The sequence below is a fragment of the Vicia villosa genome, unplaced genomic scaffold, assembly GCF_029867415.1.
Source record: "Vicia villosa cultivar HV-30 ecotype Madison, WI unplaced genomic scaffold, Vvil1.0 ctg.001880F_1_1, whole genome shotgun sequence".
Taxonomy (NCBI): domain Eukaryota; kingdom Viridiplantae; phylum Streptophyta; class Magnoliopsida; order Fabales; family Fabaceae; genus Vicia; species Vicia villosa.
Genome location: NW_026705760.1, coordinates 308,102 through 330,230, shown reverse-complemented (window position 1 = coordinate 330,230; position 22,129 = coordinate 308,102). Strand labels below are relative to the sequence as shown.

Genomic DNA, 22,129 nt, shown 5'->3' with positions numbered 1-22,129 from the left:
ATTGAATTTATGTGTTCTTGAAGAATGTTATGAACTTCATAGTGTTCTTGAATTTTTTGTTACAATTTTTGGTGTTTTGATTCTAGAAAGAAGGGAGGGAAAATTGGATTTTTGTTTGTGAGATGAGAGAAAGAAAATTGAGAATTTTGGGTGAATTGAAGTTATGAGAGAAAAGGAGGGAAAATTGTTTATATAGTGTAAGTGGTGAAATGTCAAAAATGCCCCCGAAGTATCTCTTTTTTTGCTCGTTTTCAGGGAAATGTGACTCGGTGCAAAATCCGGAAACGGTACCAACTTCATCTCGAAGATGACTAAATTTGTGACTCGTAGCCGCGAGAATCGTCTCAATCCGACAAACGGTGAGGAAATTATGCGCGTTTGAATGACGAGAAAAATCGGTTCATCTGGTGCGACTGTGCAGAATTTTGCGAGTACCGTTCAGAAAACGTGATAAAACTCAAACTTCGGCTCGAAATCTGACTTAGCACGTGTGACGAAGAATCGAATATAACGAAATTTCTGAGAAAATGCCGCCGGAATGGACTCCATATGATAAAAATCGAAGAAGTTATGAATTTTCAAACTCGGCGCGACACACTCAAAAACACACTTTTTACCGAAAGATTGCGACGTTCCTTAAAATGTTGGGCACTTTTGGTGCATAATCGGCCGATGGTCCGAACATATGAAATCTTGGTAATGATGGCACGGATCCCCAGTTAAATTTTCAAGCGAATCGAACTGGCGGATTAGGAGATATGAATTTTTTATTGTCCGAAAACCTGCGGTTCAGCACCATTTTTCACTGTGAAGCCTCAATTAATTTGCAAATTCGACAACCTTCCTCATGGAATTGGTTTCTGAGTCAAACATGAAAGTTGTAGATAACGTCGAAACAGTCCCGACTACGCGAGAACCAAGCTCATATCATCTTCCAAATAAGACTTGTGAATTTTCTCGTATTTACACTGTTTAAACCATTTTTCACACCGTATCTTCTTAAACCCATGAAAACTCTTTATTATTTTTCTTCAATTTTCGAATGACGAAATAAACGTCTTTGATAACTTATAGCACAAATAAAGAGGGCAAATTTTGGGGTGCAACAGCTGCCCCTATTCAAACTTCTTGAACCTGGCGAGCGAGAAACGAAGGTTTCGAACCGTTGAGGTGGAAGGAGATTGAATACTAGAATGAACTCGAAAATTTGCACTCTTGATCAATAGAAGATTCCATCTTGTAACAAGAAGGAATGTACCACCCCGCAAGCAGGGAGAAAAACTTCAATTGATCTGGGCATCGAGAATAAGTAAGCCTTCATCTGATCTGACAATTTCAGGAAGAGGGAGACAAACTTCTTCTGATTTAAACATCAGGATGAGCGCCTGTAATGATTAGGCGAGTTGCTCTCTGGGAGGCATTTGAATCTGGATAACTTTCCTGCAGAAAGAAAAAGATATGATATGCTTTATGCATGATGCATGTATGAATGTATATGGAATAACGCTCCCGAGAGGGAAGGCGCTATACGCTTAGAAAATGCAATGCGAATGATGCATGATTCGAACGTTGCTTGGGGAAACCACGGAGGAGCACTGAATTGCTGAAGCAGTCTTAGAGAGAGTACGGAACTCTACGAGGAGGACAAGACGAGTGACCAGAAGTCACAACTACGAGCTGGCAAAGATGGATCAGAAATCTGCTGGAGACGATCAAATCTGGATGCGAGCTCTGTTTGGGGAATAAATCTTGCTTGAAGATAAGAACATCCCACTTACTTGCTTGGGGGGAAGATCCTGGAAACTTCACTAGAGAAGCAAATTCTCGACACTCTGGGGATGTGGAGATAAAGGCGAGTCATGGAGACAACTTTGATGGGGAGTGACCAACTTGCTTGTGTAGGACGCATTCCGCTGGGGAAGTCCTTGAAGGAAACACATTCTGCTGAGGATGCGCATGAATCTCTACTGGAGGGAGACTCAGTGGGGAAGATGAATACTTTTGCACAGCGATCTGCTAGGGATATGAGAGATCCGCTGGGGATAAGGAACCTGGCATAGGAACCTCTTGTTAAGATAACTCCACTGGGGAATAAGATGACTCTCCTGGGGAAAACAGATCAATCTATTGGGGAGAGAAACGGTCTACTGGGGAAAATGAGGAGCTCGGGCAAGGAACCTCATTAAGAGCTCGTTGGGGAATCAGATACTATTCAATCATGATTCTACTGGGGAGAAGACATTCCACCGGGGAATAAGGCTTTTGAAGCACGGAGATTGCATTGAGATGTGCTTTGCTGAGGAGATGAGAATCTTGAAACAAAGAAAACCTCATTTGGATGCACTCAGCTGAGGAATGAGGATCTCTCACTCGGCTAGATCCGCCAACGCGCTGACACAACGCTCAAAAGGATAAACCTGCGAGATAAACAGATGAAAATTCCCCAGGATATAGCATGGTGTCCACGGGATTTCCTCACATAGCAGAGAACAGTAATGCTCACCCACAATGGGCAAATGCAAGAGCAAACAGATTGTCAAACATCTGAGCTTGAAACTCTCCAAACAAGCAATGGATTCAATGAGTTGTCAGGCAAGCAGTGATTAAAACACCAAACAAGCATCGTCCAGAGCATCAAACAGGCATTGGTTCTCCAAGAGAATGCCACCAGGAAGTGGGCTTAAGGGGTCAAGCAAGTGTTGACTTCAAAGGGACCAAACAGGCATTAGCATTCACAATGTTCTGCATATTCATGTTGATTGTAAGGATGCCAATCAAGTAATGGGCTTATAGACACATTGAAGTGTATATGACAACTATCCGCAATTGTTGGAAATCCACGACACGAGGGTCGGAAACTCACGACTCGAGGGTCGGAAAGGAGATAAACTCACGACACGAGGGTCGGAAAGGAATCAAACTCACGACTCGAGGGTCGGAAAGGAATCAAACTCACGACTCGAGGGTCGAAAAGAACTAAATCTCACGACACGAGGGTCGGAAAGGAATCAAACTCACGACTCGAGGGTCGGAAAGGAATCAAACTTACGACTCGAGGGTCGGAAAGGAATAAAACTCACGACTCGAGGGTCGGAAAGGAATCAAACTCACGACTCGAGGGTCGGAAAGGAATCAAACTCACGACTCGAGGGTCGGAAAGGAATAAAACTCACGACTCGAGGGTCGGAAAGGAATCAAACTCACGACACGAGGGTCGGAAAGGAGGTAAGCTCACGACTCGAGGGTCGGAAAGGAATCAAACTCACGACACGAGGGTCGGAAAGGAAAGAACTCACAACACGAGGGTTGGAAACTCACGACTCGAGGGTCGGAAAGCAAGGGACTCACAACACAAGGGTTGGAAACTCACGACTCGAGTGTCGGAAAGCAAAGGAATCACAATACGAGGGTTGGAAACTCACGACTCGAGGGTCGGAAAGCGAAGGACTTTGATGTCCACATGACATGACTCTAGTTGAGGGATACCGATAACCAACGGTTGCAACCTCTGGAAGAGATTTGAAAATTGCACTGAAATGCAAAGAGATGCCACCAAAGATTGGACTTTCAGCCTCTGATCATTGAGGATGACGACCCTGATAGTTCTCAAGTTCATAAGTTGTTTAGCTCACACCTGAACTTTAAACTGAACACCTCCTGATGAGGATAAAATGCCAATGCATAGTGTCTTGCCCCAGCCTGTAGGGAATTTGGAGAGATTCATCTTATAAGGATCATCTTCTGATATCTGTTCATATCAAACTGACTTGCCCCAGTATCAAGAATTTTGGCACCATGCCCCCGCCTGACTTGTATTGTAAGTAGGTTTGACCGTGCTTGAGTGAATGCCCCTGATTATTCAGCATTTTGAGAGATTCTTCGAATCTTGACCTGATTGCCTCAGATTGATTGAAAACTTACTCGATAGAGTAATCAAACACTTTTATGCCCCTGAGGGTGATTAGACTTTAAAATATTGCTGCCTCTTCTCAACGGAGTTTTGAAGACAACTTGTCCTTTGGGAGGAATAAACTTTTCATCTGATGTTCATGATGGAAACTTTCTTGATGTTAAGCACTTGTTCATATGCAAAGAATGTTTATTATGAGAAATATAATTCTAATGCAAAGAGTATGTTTATCTCGAAGTTTAAAGAAACTTTTTGAAAGGATGTCATAACATCGATTTTTTTGTGAAAGAAAGAAAAGATTGTGTGATACCAACTCAAGCGTTTAGCGGATCTCCTAGGAGTCAGCTTACCGTATTCTCGTGTATAGTCTGCTTTCGAATTAACCCATGCTTCAGTTAGGACTTTTCAGGGTTGTAACGTGGCCAGGTTCACGGTTTTTTTAAAAAAGGACTTTTAGGCTCAAATTATTTGGTGCCCACCCCCTTCGTGATGTTCTCCAGTCCTAAGTTCAGTTAACTTGACACGAGCATTCATCTTTCAAGAAGAGTTTGAGAATGATTGAGGAGTCAATGAGGTGCTCAGACATGGCAGTCACTTTACCTTTCGTTTTTGGTGTCTGATCACACGACTTTGTTCTTTTGATGAGGATTCTTATTTTGTAATCCTTGTTTTTCGCTTTAGCTTTGCTTTTTTAATTTCGTTTCCCTAAATTTTGCCTGGACAAATTCTTTTGAATTTTGATTTGGATGTCCAGCGGGATGCCCTAACTTTTGCCTAAGTCACGTGCTTTCAAGTTGTTGACTTAGCGGGCTTTTCTTCTCTTTTTCTTTTCATTCTTTTTTTTTTGAACAAATCGTGTGATCCTGAATCTCTGATTTGTTGGAATGGTAGTGACTGCTTGAGCCCTTGATTGATGAAGAATTACCATTGTGGTATCGTCATCTTTTGACCTCTTGTGTGAGGGATAAACCACAACGCCTTTGATATTGGTCTCGACCTCCTGATGTGAGGGATAAATTTGATGTCTCGACCTCCTGAGGTGAGGGATAATCGTTGTGGATTTGACTTTCCTCAATCTTTTGAAAGATAGCCATTATTGTATCCTTAGATGTGTGCTCCTGATGAATTTGAATGCTCGATCAGGTTAGCTGAATACTACCCTCCCCTGGGTTGAAAATAAGGGTTTTTTATAGAGAAAAGAAACTCCTACTTCGAAGGCTCGGAAGGGTTAACGAAGGTTTCACTCCCTTATATCTCCAGTGTTTGGGAATTTGAAACAATGCCTGTACATCATCAACAGGGTTCTACTCAAAAGCATATTATTTGAGGTTATTGGTATTATGTTCATCATCCTCCCTTTGGAGTTATCATGCTTTATGTAGCAAGAGTTTAGTATCACAAAAAGCATATAAAAACATATAAGAGCAAAAGCGAATGGATTTTTTCAAGACAAACGTATCCAATGCATTATTATTATAGTTCAAGAACAAACAAGTTTTACATACAAACAGTATTGAACAAAACAAGAAAGATTACACATGAAAATGCATGATGATTTAAGAATTGTCAATGTTGAGGAGATTCTCTCCGTATGGACTTATTGCTTCAGAAGATCCATTGAGTCAAAGGAGAACTTCAATTCTGGCCTTCAGGTGTGAATGCAATAGCCTTTGCATCAATTAGGTCTTGAACCTTGTCTCTGAATGGCTGACAATCATCAGTCGAATGACCAGGTGCCCCGGCATGGTAGCCACAACTGACATTAGGGTTAAATCCCTCAGGATACGGGAAAGAAACGGGATCCAACTGCTTTGGTTCCACCAAGGAAAGTTTGAGCAATTCAGATAATAGCTCATCATGAGTCATAGGAATGGCATCATACACTCTTTTTGGCTTTCTACGCCTCTGTCTACTCTGCTGGTGACGATTTTGTTGGTGGTTCCGCCATGGCGGCGCGTACTGAGCTGATTGATCATGCAAAACCGGCTCCCTTTGGACAAACTGAGTAGGTGGATGACTGAGAGCTGTAGCACAGATTTGTGGGTCATCCTGAATAGAAATAATCGCTTCCATTTCATTATGAGAGATCTGATCGAGAGGATGATTAAGAGACTCCTCTTCATACTCAGGAATTACACTGGCTCTTCCATCCACACGCCTGGGGAATTCAAAAAGATCATCAACATCTTGGATATTACCATTCCTAAGACCGTTCTCAATTCGTTCGCCGACGACAACCAATTCTACAAATTCAGAAGCACCAATCAAGCCTTGGTAGTATGGACCTTCCAACATATCTTTGAACATACCCATGAGCTCTTGTTCTAATAGTGGAGGTTGAACTCTGGCAGCCAGTTCTCTCCATCTTCGGGCATACTCTCTAAAAGACTCATCAGTTCTCTGAGTCAAAGCTTGGAGTTGAATTCTGGTCGGAGCCATGTCACTGTTGTGCTTGTAACGCTTGACGAACGCTTCTGCTAATTCTTTCCAAGTTCGGACATGAGTTCGTTCAAGTTGAGTGTACCACTCGAGGGATGTACCACTGAGGCTGTCCTGAAAGAAATGCATCAATAGCTTGTCATTCTCAGCATAAGGAGCCATTTTGTTACAAAATGCTTTCACGTGAATCAACGGACAAGTGGTCCCCTTGTACTTCTCGAAGTTAGGGACTCTGAACTTAACAGGAATCTTGACACCAGGGACTAGGCACAACCCATCAGCATCTAAATTAACGGAGTCACGACCTTCTATAGCTTTCAACCTTTTCTCCAAAAGGTGGAACCTTTTGTCAGTTTCATTATTCGGGACCCTGAAGGCTTCAGGTTTTAAGTTGTTCTCATGATGTGCATTCTCCTGAGCAGGAATAGGAATTTCAACAACATTTCTGACATTCTGATTCACAAGACCTTCTCCCGGGGTGGGAATACCATCCGTAACTGGCCTCTGAAGAACCTGTCTCAACTCTTCTTGTCTAAGAGCAAGGGTTTGAATAGCCTCCATACACTGACCCATGTTAGTCCCCATTTCTGTCCTCATCAGATTCAAGTTTTCACGGATTTGTTCCATGGCTAACTCCTGATTGTTGATCGGTGTCGAGAAGTCAGAATCGTACTTCTGTAGAGAAAACCAAATGGAGAGAAGGTTGAGAATAAGAGCTCCATATTTGATTACCTGTCATGAATGCATGTATGCATGACTGGATGCAATGTTATGTTCTCATCATTTCTAAGGAATCCTCATGTTTTGATTGATTTAGCAAGTAAGAGATGGAAAAGCTCGGCACGAGGCTTAAAGATACGATTCCTTGGAAATGGAAAGAACATGTATGCTAGTTATTTTTTGTACATCATTTTTTGGAAAGTAAATATGCAATAATGCAAAGTGGTGGGGCTTGTTGCCGCCCACCAGGCATTCTGGACTGCCGGTAACACACATAGTACGAAGCCAAAGGTTCGGCCCCAAATGGTATACCACACGGAACACGGAATATCAATCCACGGAACCAAAGCCCATAGTCAATAACACACTGGAATAGAACACAAATTACCACTCGAACAAGAACCATAGCACCCCACGAACAGGAACCAATAGTACACTCGAACGAGAACAGCGGTAACCCACGAACAAGAACAGCGGTAACCCACGAACAAGAACAGCGGTAACCCACGAACGAGAACAGCGGTCACCAACAATGTACCTGTTAAGCAATGATTGATTCCCGCCCCACTCACGGGTAAATCTAGGCCAAGGTAGGTCGAAAAGCCAACAGAGGATCGAATGTAGGCGCTATCATACGATATTGCCTCATTCCACCAAGCTCTGCCCGTGGATACGTGATCAGATCAATCAGGCATACGCCTTCTGTCCGTCACGGCCACTCTATTCCTAGTTCCTATGGTATCACTCATAACCTGGGTATTGGGCCTTTTACCTCTTGAAACACCCACCCACAGATAGAAATCCAGACAGTCCAGAATATGATGCAGAAAAGTAAAAGCGCACATAGAATGCAATGCAAACAGGTAAATATGCAAAGCAGTAAAAACAACCAAAGATAAACACACAAGCGCTAGGATCGACTTGCTGAGTCCGGACCAGCAACAGGTCGAGACGTCCCCAGCAGAGTCGCCAGCTGTCGCTACCGCGAAAATTAACAGAGTCGCCACTAACATATTTATCTTGAAGAGGAAGGGAATGCCAGCAAACCACAAAAACAAAACAACGGTCTCACGACCAGAGAAAAGGGTAAGGGAGTCGGTTACGCGAGGGGAAGGTATTAGCACCCCTCGTGCCCATCGTACTCGATGGTATCCACGCTAGTGTCTAAATCTATGGGTGTGTAAGCAAACTACGCTAATCTAGACTAAAATGAATGCAGAATGTAGGGAAAAGAAATGATTGTGCTCGCACGGGCCCTACCCCGCTGCCTACGTATCTGTTTTGCAGAATCAGAGCTACCGTAGCTCGGCTAACTAGTTTCTGTTTGTTTTATATTTTTTAGGTGAACAGGTTACATTCACACTCCGCTGCTCGACCTTTGGAGACTTATGCTTGGGAATGGAGCGGAAATAACAAGCTCTTAAGAAAAGAAAATCAAAGAGTGTGGTTTGTGTTTTAAAAGATGCATGAGGAAAACCTAAACTAAGGGGGAAAGCTTCCCACCTAATGTTATCATACAAAGAGTACAAGTCTAAGCTAAGCTAATCAACCTACGGGGGAAAAAGGGAAGCACACAATAAGCACACAAACGAGCATCCGCTCGTAAAGCAAACAAAACCAACGGTACTGACCGAATGGTAGAAAAGCGGTCCCGCCATAGCCAAGGGGAGCAGCTCAACCCAAGTCAACCAAGCATTAGACCTCGTGAAAATGATCGGGCCATAGACAAGAGGGCGGACCCCTCTCAGCAACCAAGCCGTCACGGATCATAAAGGAAAACGGTGCGTGCGTACACCGAGCATCAACGTCGAGCGACGCGGGCTATAGGAAAGGCGGGGGTCCGGCTGCATGAACCCTTTTCCTGACATACTCGATAACAAGATCTTGTGCAGGTTCAGAAGCGAGCAACGCGTAGCGTGCGCATACTGAACAGACTCGATGAGACTAGGCGGGGGTTGATTGCTAACCCTTTCCGCGTGCCTTCCATGAGGACTTAACGGAGTGCCATATAGGACTTATTACACCGTGACTCCCTGCCGCAAAGCACAACTGTAAACACACCAACAAAAACAGAGCCTCTTTCGAGGGCTTGGCCAGATGCATGTCTAAGTCCTACTTCTCATGTTAAAGGATGATGCGAGAAAGCGATAAAATGCGAGAGAAATAAAATGAAACGGAATCAATACCAAACGGATGATGATCCGTAAACTATAGCGAAGAGAGCAAGGAAACTAGGATCCCGCGAGCGAGCTAGCAAAAGCAACAGCAAACATGTCAGCACTCCGATTAAACTCCGCATAAGCAATCAAGAGTCGACGCGATGAAAGTAAATCACGCGCCAACTTGTGCATCGGGCACAACAAATACCATACACCTGCAAGGGAAACAGAAATCCGGACAAGCAAGCATAATGATAAAGGATGCATGTAGAAACGCGAATCAGAGAGAGGATAAATGTCGTGTCCCGCAAATAAAGCGGAACACGAGAGCGGGCATCGACCAGAGCCTCCATGTTGCCTTGCATACTAGCACACACGTTAGAGATAACAAAACACCGCAATCGGAATTGCGTTATTGAATTATAAGCTGAACCAGAAATGGATAACAGAATAGAAAGTGAAAACATAACAAAAGCAAACAAGAAGAAACGTGGGATAGCATTCAAAAGCAAATCAAATATGTACACTAAAACTACGAAAGTCAAAACAAGTATTTACATGCACAACGGTACACCGAAACGGCAAAATCGGGTAAAAACAGTGAAAACTAAACTCGTCATAATTAAACCAAAATTTTATGGTAAGCTAAAAATATGTCAAGAAACTCAAATATGAAGTCAGAATTTACAAAATCGGCCCGGAAGCGCGACTTTCGGAACAGGGGCAGTAGCAAAAACGGTAAAAAAAGTCAGTCGAAACCAAAAATAAACTGTACAAACAGCTCCGAAAATATTATTACGTATGAAAAACAATATTCACATGCTCAAAAACTCTTCCTAAATCAAAAGTTATTACCAATTTGATAAAGTCGACATACCGCGCGTGTAAGTGTCAAAACCGAGCAAAACGCGATAAAAAAGTAACACAGATAATTTCCAGCAATCAAATACCGATTAATAGCACATGGAAACAACATTTTATTACTTAGAAACAAACCACAAACAATGCCAACAAATTTTGTTACAAATGCATCAAAAATACTATGTTTTTTTTATGAATGATGGAGGTGTAGTGTAGTGTAATGGTAAAGTGAATTATGCTGCATAATATACACTAAAAACCAGTCCCAAACATGCCTTGAAACCATACCCAAACTCAATACAATTCATCACATTGATTGACAAGAGATATCACATGTTCCATGGGTAGAAAGTGACAAGATGCAACAACACAACAAGCTCAATTAAAATTCTGCATAACTTGCCTTCAAAACAGCCCCGAAGCTTATCATCAATCATGTTACATGTCACAAATAGCCATGAAAAACAAACTACATTGATTCATACATTTTCAATTATTTTCATGAAGTAAAACTCAAACATCAGTACACTTAAACTCTCATGAATCAACCAAAAAAATAACCATATCTCAACAAGTTCAAATATATCCACCAAACATGTTTATGTCATACAACTTCAACATCTATGGATCAACAATCATGCATAAGAACTTCCAATTCAAGAGTAGAAGCATCATAACAACCACCAGTAACTTCACTATTTTGTTCAATATTTTACCAACTTTCTAATGCCCACCATAACAACAACTCAAGACAAACATTATCATTGGGGAAAATTCAGCATATAGACAATTTAGAACAACTCCAAAACAACACCAATGCCATGCTCTTATTCCTCAATCAAGTTCAAACAGATGCTACTATTTATTGCTCCATTAGCATCAAAACAAGAATACTCAAGCAAACTTTCAGCATTATTAAGGTACAAATATCCACTAGCATCAACCGTAATCATCAAAAACCAACCTCATTCCCACAACTTTGCTCAACTATTCAATAATCAACCAACTATATTTATTTTCAGCATCATTAATTGTTCAAATTAGCAACACACAACCAAACCAAACTTCGATTTTCATGTTCAATTATCTACATCAACAATTGTCATCATTCCACCACCAATTATACTCAACAATCACGAACAAATAAGTAAATCCTCAAGCCTATAGCAACAACTCTATTACATCCAATTAACACAACAACAACATCATCATCTAACTCAAATTATATCACTATCAATTCTCAAGAATCAAGTAAACCAAGGTCCAAGAATCATTACCGGAAATTGATGGCGATAAAGATGAAATTGATGTGCAATCAGAGCACTCGAGTGGAGGGAGGAGGTACTGGCCGGAAATCGCACGGAGGAGGGAGGATCTTCGCGCGAACAGAAACAGCAACTCTGACGGGAATCGCGATGGCCGGAGACTGATCGAGCGGCGGCGAAAAAAAAAATCACAACAGTCCGCGAATATGACTGGTCGGAGAATGACGATCAGCGGCGGTGGTGGTGCACGACAACTTCAAATCGGAAGTGAGAATTGAACTTCAATCCACTTTTTGTTGCTATGTTCTTGAGAAAATTCATGTGTTCGTGAGTGAAATTCAAGAGAAAATGAAATTTGATGCCAGAGAGTTGAGAGAGAATTGAGAGAGCCTTTTTCTGAATTTTTTTGGGTGAGATTGAATTTATGTGTTCTTGAAGAATGTTATGAACTTCATAGTGTTCTTGAATTTTTTGTTACAATTTTTGGTGTTTTGATTCTAGAAAGAAGGGAGGGAAAATTGGATTTTTGTTTGTGAGATGAGAGAAAGAAAATTGAGAATTTTGGGTGAATTGAAGTTATGAGAGAAAAGGAGGGAAAATTGTTTATATAGTGTAAGTGGTGAAATGTCAAAAATGCCCCCGAAGTATCTCTTTTTTTGCTCGTTTTCAGGGAAATGTGACTCGGTGCAAAATCCGGAAACGGTACAAACGTCATCTCGAAGATGACTAAATTTGTGACTCGTAGCCGCGAGAATCGTCTCAATCCGACAAACGGTGAGGAAATTATGCGCGTTTGAATGACGAGAAAAATCGGTTCATCTGGTGCGACTGTGCAGAATTTTGCGAGTACCGTTCAGAAAACGTGATAAAACTCAAACTTCGGCTCGAAATCTGACTTAGCACGTGTGACGAAGAATCGAATATAACGAAATTTCTGAGAAAATGCCGCCGGAATGGACTCCATATGATAAAAATCGAAGAAGTTATGAATTTTCAAACTCGGCGCGACACACTCAAAAACACACTTTTTACCGAAAGATTGCGACGTTCCTTAAAATGTTGGGCACTTTTGGTGCATAATCGGCCGATGGTCCGAACATATGAAATCTTGGTAATGATGGCACGGATTCCCAGTTAAATTTTCAAGCGAATCGAACTGGCGGATTAGGAGATATGAATTTTTTATTGTCCGAAAACCTGCGGTTCAGCACCATTTTTCACTGTGAAGCCTCAATTAATTTGCAAATTCGACAACCTTCCTCATGGAATTGGTTTCTGAGTCAAACATGAAAGTTGTAGATAACGTCGAAACAGTCCCGACTACGCGAGAACCAAGCTCATATCATCTTCCAAATAAGACTTGTGAATTTTCTCGTATTTACACTGTTTAAACCATTTTTCACACCGTATCTTCTTAAACCCATGAAAACTCTTTATTATTTTTCTTCAATTTTCGAATGACGAAATAAACGTCTTTGATAACTTATAGCACTAATAAAGAGGGCAAATTTTGGGGTGCAACACTATCCTAATCCTAATGTACGCTTTCGCCATCCCATTAGATTTTAGAAGAGCTTTTTGGAAACAATGTAATTAATAAAATGCCTATTTTACGAGGTTGTTATCTATTTAAATCTCCTAATCTCAAACTTTCGCTCTGTTGACTCGGAGCAAGCTAATAACCCTAACGTACGCTTTCGCCATCCCGCTCGAGTGTAAAAACAATTTTTGAAAATAAATAAGTTCCAATTAGTTTTAATACGCTTTCGCCATCCTTAAAACTAATGTCCTATGTCTACTATCCAGTTAAAGTCCTCAAACTTTCGCTCTATTGGTTTTAACCTTTGACCGTCCTAAACCCTCAAACTTTCGCTCTATTGGTTTTAAGACTTACTAATTAAACTAGACATATAAACCAAAAATAAGTGATAATTAATAAAACATAATTTAAGCCAATTTATTTCGGATCCCTACGGTTAACTTACTTTACATACCGACACCTTTAGTAATTTAGCCAGACATATTAATATGATTAAACATGCATAAATCGGTTCGGTTCATAATATTAGACATATTAAATGGCATATAATATATCATGCAATAATAATATAAATAAAGGCGGTAAATAAAAAACCTGAATTAAAATAAATCTGAATTGAATTGAATCTTGAAGTACTCGAACTTCCACCACAGGTTGGCTGGATCGTTCTTCGGAATTTAAATGGCAGAAAATAAAAACAATGAAATAAAACGATAAATCTAACGTAAGGCTAGATCTACGAAAAGTTCACAACAATTTCCAGTGTAGAAATCGTTGTGAGAAAATAAACGGTTAAATGAAAGCAGAATAAGGAAAAGTAGTTCGCGGTACAATTTCGGCAGCACTTCGTTGGCAGGAAATCGGACAGATTGAAGTGAAGTGACTGGTCCTATTTATAGGAGGGGCTTGCAGTTGCTTTGCGTGAAAAGAGGAACTTCTGCAGACCGGGACGTGGAGACGTGCGTCTCCTATTCTTCAGGGAGACTTGAGACGTGCGTCTCAAGTGGAGAGAATTTAGGGAGGTGGAGACGTGCGTCTCCCTTTTGCTGAGGTGGCAGAGACGTGCGTCTCTGCTTACTTGTGTGGCTTGGGCTGTTCTCCTTCGTGGGCTGGATTGCTTCATTGAGTCTTTGGGCCTCTTTCAGCACACTTGGCCTTTAATTGCACTCCCTTTTTACTTCAGCACCCAATTTACGTCTTTTAGGCATAGAAAAGGGTCGTTTTGGCTCCATTTCTTCTCTTTTTCACAATTCGGCATAGTAAGAGTGTAAAACCTGAAACAAAGCAAAAACACGCGTAATATCGTAATAAATTAAAATAATAAACGGAAAATGCTATAAATATCTATGGATTGTAAGCTAAATATACGATATAAAATCGTGTTATCAGCTGTTGTAATATATTAGTGAGATTAAGCTTAAAAGTTAAGAGAAATATCACTGTTGTGATTATAGCTTTTCAGAAGCATTGTAAAACTCTTATTTGATTACATTAATTTGTAAGTAACTAGAGTTATCAAGTGTTGATCAGGATACTCTAGGAAGTCTTAGCTTGTGTCTAAGCAGTTGTAATTAGAGTGATCACGTGGTGGTCAGGATACTCTAAGAAAGTCTTAGCTTGTGTCTAAGCATTTGTTCCTGGAGTGATCAGGTTGTGATCAGGATACTCTAGAAGACTTAGTCGCGGACTAAGTGGAAAACCATTGTAATCTGTTGCGATTAGTGGATTAAATCCTCAGGTGAGGTAAATCACTCTGTGGGGGTGGAATGGAGTAGTTTAGTTAACAACGAACCAGGATAAAAATAACTGTGCATATTGTTTTTATCGTTCAAGTTTTTAGACTACACTTATTTAAACCCCCCCTTTCTAAGTGTTTTTCTATCCTTCAATTGGCATCAGAGTGCCGGTTCTAAGGTGCAAGCACTTAACCGTGTTTAGAAAAGATTCAGGAAGAGAAAAACGCTTCAGTAAAAGATGGCTGGTGAAGTTCATACAAATCCAACTGCATCTACATCTGGCTCTGCTGAGCAATACAACGGTAACAATGGTTATACTAGACCACCAGTATTTGATTGTGAAAACTTTGAATACTGGAAAGATAAACTGGAAAGTTACTTTCTTGGTCTAGATGCTGATCTATGGGATCTTCTGTTGGATGGTTACAAACATCCTGTTAAAGCTAACTGGTGTAAGACTCACGAGAAGCGAAATGACTGATGATCAAAAGAAAGAATTCAAAAATCATCACAAATGCAGGACTGTTTTGCTGAATGCTATCTCTCATGCTGAGTATGAGAAGATATCTAACAGGGAAACTGCCCATGATATATATGAGTCATTGAAAATGACCCATGAGGGAAATGCTCAAGTCAAGGAGACTAAAGATCTTGCTCTAATCCAGAAATATGAAGCCTTCAAGATGGAGGATGATGAAGATATTGAGAAGATGTTCTCAAGATTTCAAACTCTAACTGCTGGATTGAGAGTTCTGGATAAAGGCTACACCAAGGCTGATCATGTAAAGAAGATTATCAGAAGCTTACCCAGAAGATAGGGTCCAATGGTGACTGCATTCAAGATTGCCAAGAATCTGAATGAAGTTTCTTTGGAAGAGCTTATCAGTGCCTTGAGAAGCCATGAAATAGAGGTGGATGCAAACGAGCCTCAGAAGAAAGGTAAGTCTATTGCATTAAAATCTAATGTTAAAAAATGCACTAACGCTTTTCAGGCTAGAGAAGAAGATCCTGAAGAATCAGAATCTGAAGAAGAAGATGAACTGTCCATGATCTCCATAAGGGTAAACCAACTCTGGAAGAGCAAGCAAAGGAAGTTCAAAGAGATATGAACGAGGAGAATCTTCTGGTGACAGAAGATCTGACAAGAAGAAGGCTGTCTGCTATGAGTGCAATGAGCCTGAACATTACAAGAACGAGTGTCCAAAACTTCAGAAGGAGAATCCCAAGAAGAAGTTTCATAAGAAGAAAGGTCTTATGGCAACATGGGATGATTCTGAATCAGAATCAGAATCAGACTTTGAAGGGGAGCAAGCCAACTTTGCGCTGATGGCTACAGAAGATGATGGATCAGAATCTACATCAGAATCAGATTCTGAAGAGGTATTTTCTAAACTATCTAGAGAAGAGTTAGTTTCCAGTTTAACAGAACTTCTGGAACTCAAGGCTCATCTTAGTATCAAATACAAAAAGCTGAAAAAGCAGTTTGAATTTGAAACTAAGAAGCTGGAATTGGAAAATTCTGAACTGAAGGAAAAAGTTTTAAATCTATCCAAAGATAGTGGATCTCCTTCTGAAATAGAAAAATCCATTCCTAGCATGAATCATATTCTGAAAGAATATGACTCGAGCTTCAGAAAGTTCTTATCTAGAAGTATTGGCAGAAGTCATCTTGCTTCTATGATATATGGTGTTTCTGGAAACAGAAGGTTTGGTTTTGGCTATGAGGGTGATACCTCACATAAATTTGAACCTATTGATGATCTGAAGATCACATACAAGCCATTGTATGATCAGTTCAAATATGGCCATACACATGATATTAGGCTCACTTCACATGCACAGAAGTTTAACACTGTTCACACCAAGAAGCTTGTGACACATCCTAAGAAATATCATGCTGACAAACCTAAAGAATATCATGTTGTTCCTCCTGTTAAATATTTTGCTAAACCCAAGTTCAATCAGAACTTGAGGAGAACTAACAAGAAAGGACCCAAGAAATTGTGGGTACCTAAGGAGAAGATAATTTCTGTTGCAGATATCCTTGGCGGCAAAGAGGACAGAAAGCAAAATGTCATGGTACCTGGACTCTGGGTGCTCGCGACACATGACGGGAAAAAGGTCTACATTCCAAGACCTGGTGCTTAAACCAGGTGGAGAAGTCAAGTTTGGAGGAGATCAGAAGGGCAAAATCATTGGCTCTGGAACCATAAGTCTTGGTAACTCTCCTTCCATAACTAATGTACTTCTTGTTGAAGGATTAACGCATAACTTATTGTCCATCAGTCAATTAAGTGACAATGGTTATGATATAATCTTCAATCAAAAGTCTTGCAAGGCTGTAAGTCAGAAGGATGGCTCAATCCTATTTACAGGCAAGAGGAAGAACAACATTTATAAGATTGATCTTTCTGATCTTGAGAAGCAGAAGGTAACTTGTCTTATGTCTGTTTCTGAGGAGCAATGGGTCTGGCATAGAAGATTAGGACATGCTAGTTTGAGAAAGATTTCTCAGATTAACAAACTAAATCTGGTCAGAGGACTCCCAAATCTTAAATACAAATCAGATGCTCTTTGTGAAGCATGTCAGAAGGGCAAGTTCTCCAGACCTGCATTCAAGTCTAAGAATGTTGTTTCTACCTCAAGGCCGTTAGAACTCTTGCACATTGATCTGTTTGGCCCAGTCAAAACAGCATCTGTCAGAGGGAAGAAATATGGATTAGTCATCGTTGATGATTATAGCCGCTGGACATGGGTAAAGTTCTTGAAACACAAGGATGAGTCTCATTCAGTGTTCTTTGAATTCTGCACTCAGATCCAATCTGAGAAGGAGTGCAAGATCATAAAGGTCAGAAGTGATCATGGTGGTGAATTTGAGAACAAATTCTTTGAGGAGTTCTTCAAAGAAAATGGTTTTGCCCATGATTTCTCTTGTCCTAGAACTCCACAGCAAAATGGAGTTGTAGAGCGAAAGAATAGGACTCTACAAGAAATGGCCAGAACCATGATCAATGGAACCAATATGGCGAAGCATTTCTGGGCAGAAGCAATAAACACTGCATGTTATATTCAGAATAGAATCTCTATCAGACCTATTCTAAATAAGACTCCTTATGAATTGTGGAAGAACAGAAAGCCCAACATTTCATATTTCCATCCTTTTGGATGTGTATGTTTTATTCTGAATACTAAAGATCATCTTGGTAAGTTTGATTCTAAAGCACAAAAGTGTTTCCTTCTTGGATATTCTGAACGCTCTAAAGGCTATAGAGTATACAATACTGAAACATTGATTGTAGAAGAATCAATCAATATCAGGTTTGATGATAAGCTTGGTCTTGAAAAACCAAAGCAGTTTGAGAATTTTGCAGATTTTGATATTGATATATCAGAAGCAGTAGAACCAAGTAGCAAAGCTGCAGAAGCTGGCAGTCTCAGAAGCAATGGATCAGAAGATCAAGTTGCTGCATCTTTAGAGAATCTCAGGATTTTTGAAGAACAAACAATCAGAAGATCACCTAGACTTGCTTCAGCTCATTCAGAAGATGTGATCCTTGGAAAGAAAGATGATCCTATCAGAACAAGATCATTCCTTAAGAATGACAATCAGAAGCAGTGATCAGAATCAGAAGGCGTAAAGTCTATTAAAATTTTTACAGCTGTCATCTATTATCTGATGGTGAACACGTGTCTGTATGGTTAGTACAAAGCGTGCAGTTGAAAAGACGCCGACCTAGGTAACTGTGCTAAATCATTTCATTTACTGTGTTCTCTCTCCTAATGTCATTTCTCATTAAATGCATAATGATTTCTTTATTTTCAAATCATTTAAATAACCCGCTTCATCTTCATTCCCTCTTTTTTCTCTCCTTCTCTCTCTTTTGTGCATCCCCTTCATTGCATTTCTTTTCAAACCCTAGTTTTTGATTTGATCTCAAAGCATAATCATCATGAACTCATCTTCTTGTTCATCATATTCAAAAGAAAGGCTCACTTCTACACAGATCCTTCTACGCAAATATGAGTATGCTCCATTGAAAACATGCTTAATACCCACGAAAGAACTGGAAGTTCTATGTGAATCTGTTGTGGACATCAACAACCTAAAAGCAAATGGCTTTAAGTGTGATGCAAGAATCTTTGAGCAAGGATGGTCTAAATATCTTGATAGATTGGTTGGTCCAATTTATCCTGAACTTGTGAAGGATTTCTGGGTACATGCAACGGTTACCCCAACTGCCATTATTTCATTCGTGCTAGGGCATGAAGTGGTTATCACTGAAAAGCTCATCAGGAAGCTGTACAATCTGAATGATGAAGAAGGTTGGTCTGGTTTTCGACATGCAACAGTTGACTGGTCTAAAGTTGAACAACAAATCTCTCAGACTTTTGGAATTGACTCTAATAACACAGGCACCTTAAGGACGTTTTATAAAGTATGGGCTGAGATTATTCTGGGTTCCCTTCACCATAGAAAGAGGATGCTCTCCTCCTCCTACATCAGTCCGGATCACAAGTATACTCTTTTCTGCATTGGCAAAAATACTGAGATCAACATCTCTCATATTCTGTTTGAGAATCTGAAGACTTCTATCTTTGAGTCAAGAGAAGACGAAAGGGCGAAGTACCCTCATATTCCAAGAACGTCTATTCCTTTTGGAAGAATGATTTCAGACATCCTGATTGAAAGCAAAGTGCTGGACTCCATCAGAAAACTCAATGCGTCCCATTTTCTTGGAGTAGTTCAAGGTCCTATTTTCAATGGTGTGGATTTGTTCAGACTGGAACTCATTCAAAATGTACCTTCTGTGTGCACAAGCTTTCCTGACATCCTGTCAAGAAGAGTTGCTGTTGAAGGTTTTGCCTCTTTGTTTCAAAAGGAACTGCATCAGGTTGTCAAGCTTTACCTGGAAGATTGTGTTAGAAAGCAATCAGATATTGATCCTGCTTGGATCCGTGGCAGAGTACTTCCGTCCAAGGCTGATCTTCTGAAGAAGGATCAGAAGGAACTAAAGGCTAGGCTAAAAAGAAAAGCCCGAGAAGATGAGGTTAAGAAAGCCAAGAAGTTGAGAGTCACCTATGATCCTGACAAGGTGGACTCTGAAGAACGAAGGGAGAAAAGGATCAGAGATTCCTTTCGCAGAACCAGATCTTCTTCTTCTTCTTCTGTACAAATCTCCAGGCACGTTTTTACTCCACCTCCTTCTGTCCCTAAACCATCTTTCCAATCACCTTCATCTGAACCAAAAGTAAACTTCACTTTACCAAATCCTTCTCCATCATCTTTCTCCTCTCCCATTCTAAACCCCACACCTCTAAGTATTCTTCCCCCAACTCCTTCATATAAATCTTTCTCACCAATTCCCTTTACAAATACTCCATCCTCTTCTCAACCTATCCTTTCTGATATTCCATCCTCATCAATCATTCTCTCAGATATCCCTTCTTCCTCATCCACCGCACCTCCACCTTCTATATCCCATCCCTTACCTACCAGAAAATCCAAACCCTACTGTCTTCTCTACCCTGACTACAAATTCACCTTCAATCCGCCTGAACCTGAACCCTATACCCATCTGGAACTTTTCAGACATGAGGTGATCAGCAGTCTAGATCTTCTGAAGGATGCATTTCTAAATGGTCTGGATGATGTTTCTACAAGAAATCTCTGGAGAAGATTTCGCAAGGATTTTCAAGTAGAAGCAATGGGAGTACAGAAAAGACTAGTGGCTGCTGCCCCTGGTTACCCTGGTTACCTTCTGGAGGGTGATAATGGTATATACTACCATCCTCTCAGAAATTGTGTTGCTGCTGAGGAGAAGCAGTTTGTGGATGAATTGGAAGTAGCAAGATTGGCTGCTGCATTGGAAGCCAATCCTTACAGGGAGGTTGTGGTCTGGATACCTCAATATCCTGTTCTACTTGGGGATTTCAAGACCCTCATTGACTTTCTGAGGGAAAACCCTTCTAAGGAAGACCCAAGCTTGGTCATTCCAGAAGTTGTTGACCCACCAGAAGTTGAAGGTCCTTCTGCTCCCAGGAATCTAGCTGCCATTCTTCAGGCACTTGAGAATGGAGATTCTGAGATTCCAGCTGCAGATTATGGAGATGCTTTAATGCAAGAAGCAGACGCTGAAGATCATGTTGCTGAATTAGTTCCCGTTGAGGAAATCCCTGCAAATGATCTATCAATGGAAGCTACAGATCAAAATGCCATCCCTGTGGATAGAAGATGTGAAGCTTCTTCTGATGAACCTTCCCGTCTTGCAAGGACTCTGGAAGTTCTTCAGAAGAACCAGGATGAGCAAAGCTCAGTCAATGCTGAGTTTAGAGCTTTCATAGAGAAGCAGAATGAGCACAACAATGGGGTTCAAGAGATGCTGGCCAAGATCTTGTCAAGGCTAGGGTCGTCTTAGATTGAGTCTTTGTTGTTTTTGTTTTTCCTTTTGGTGCATCTGTTTTGTGCATCTTGTCTTCCTTCTCTTCGTGTACTTCTGTACTTGTCTGTTTGAACTTCAATGAAAATCATCCTTTTTCTTCCGTGTGTTTCTTTTTGTTTTTATCTGAATCTTTTATGTTTTTGATGATATGACAAAAAGGGGGAGAAATATGTGATAAATGATTTGATTTAATCAGGTTCCTTACTAACAGAACTTGCAAATTTCTATGCCTTAAGTTGTGTTGTTGCAGGAATCGAAGATTCAAGATCAACATAAGAAGCAACAAGATGAGTCAAGCCCTTGGATTCTTGAAGCAAGCTGAGTGCTATGAAGCTTCAGAATCAGAAGCAAGAAGGAAGAATGTTCAGATATTCTGATGATAGAATATGATCTGATTCTGAATGTCTATTTGTTCTGATACATTCTATATGGCTTATATGGCTCTGATATATATTATGTGTCCTAAAACATATTTTATGTTCTGATTCATTCATGCTGACTTTTGTCGTTTAGTTTTGTTCTGTAACATTTCAGGATGTAGAGATGCTCTGATGATGCTCTGGTACATTCAACAATGTTCTGATACAATCTAGCATGAAGTGATGTAAGAAGAAATTCAAGCTCTGAAGTTGTCCCAATGGAAGCAAGAATCAGAAGCTGTGAATGTTCTGAAGATCAAAGAAATTCAAGTTCTGAAGCAGTCCAAATGGAAGCAAAAGTCAGAAGCTGTGAATGTTCTGAGGATCTAAAAGAAATTCAAGTTCTGAAGCTGTCCGATGGAAGCAAAAGTCAGAAGCTGTGAATGTTCTGAAGATCAAAGAAATTCAAGTTCCGAAGCTGTCCGATGGAAGCAAAAGTCAGAAGTTGTGAATGTTCTGAGGATTTAAAGAAATTCAATGTTCTGAAGCTGTCCAATGGAAGCAGAAATCAGAAGTAATGAATGTTCTGAAGATCAAGCACTGTGAACGTCTCTACCGAAATAATCAGGGAAGTCTTTTATTATTAAAATTCTTCTAGTATTAATTTCAGGGGGAGATTATTCATCTCAGGGGGAGATTG

General features: G+C 40.5%; 1 protein-coding gene across 1 annotated transcript; it reads right to left on the bottom strand.

Moving 5' to 3' along the window:
- Positions 1–5,545: 5,545 nt before the first annotated feature.
- Positions 5,546–6,976, bottom strand: LOC131636970 (uncharacterized). The gene is made up of 2 exons (XM_058907541.1): positions 6,381–6,976; positions 5,546–6,290 (listed from the first exon to the last, which is right to left on the bottom strand). Exons 1-2 carry the CDS (start codon positions 6,974–6,976, stop codon positions 5,546–5,548), a joined length of 1,341 nt encoding a protein of 446 aa, XP_058763524.1.
- Positions 6,977–22,129: the final 15,153 nt, after the last annotated feature.

Coding starts and splice junctions, on each gene's coding strand:
- LOC131636970 (XM_058907541.1), bottom strand. CDS start 6,976: ATGGAACAAATCCGTGAAAACTTGAATCTGATGAGGACAGAAATGGGG. Junction 6,291..6,380: donor TGGAAAGAATTAGCAGAAGC/GTTCGTCAAGCG, acceptor TGAGTCTTTTAG/AGAGTATGCCCGAAGATGGA.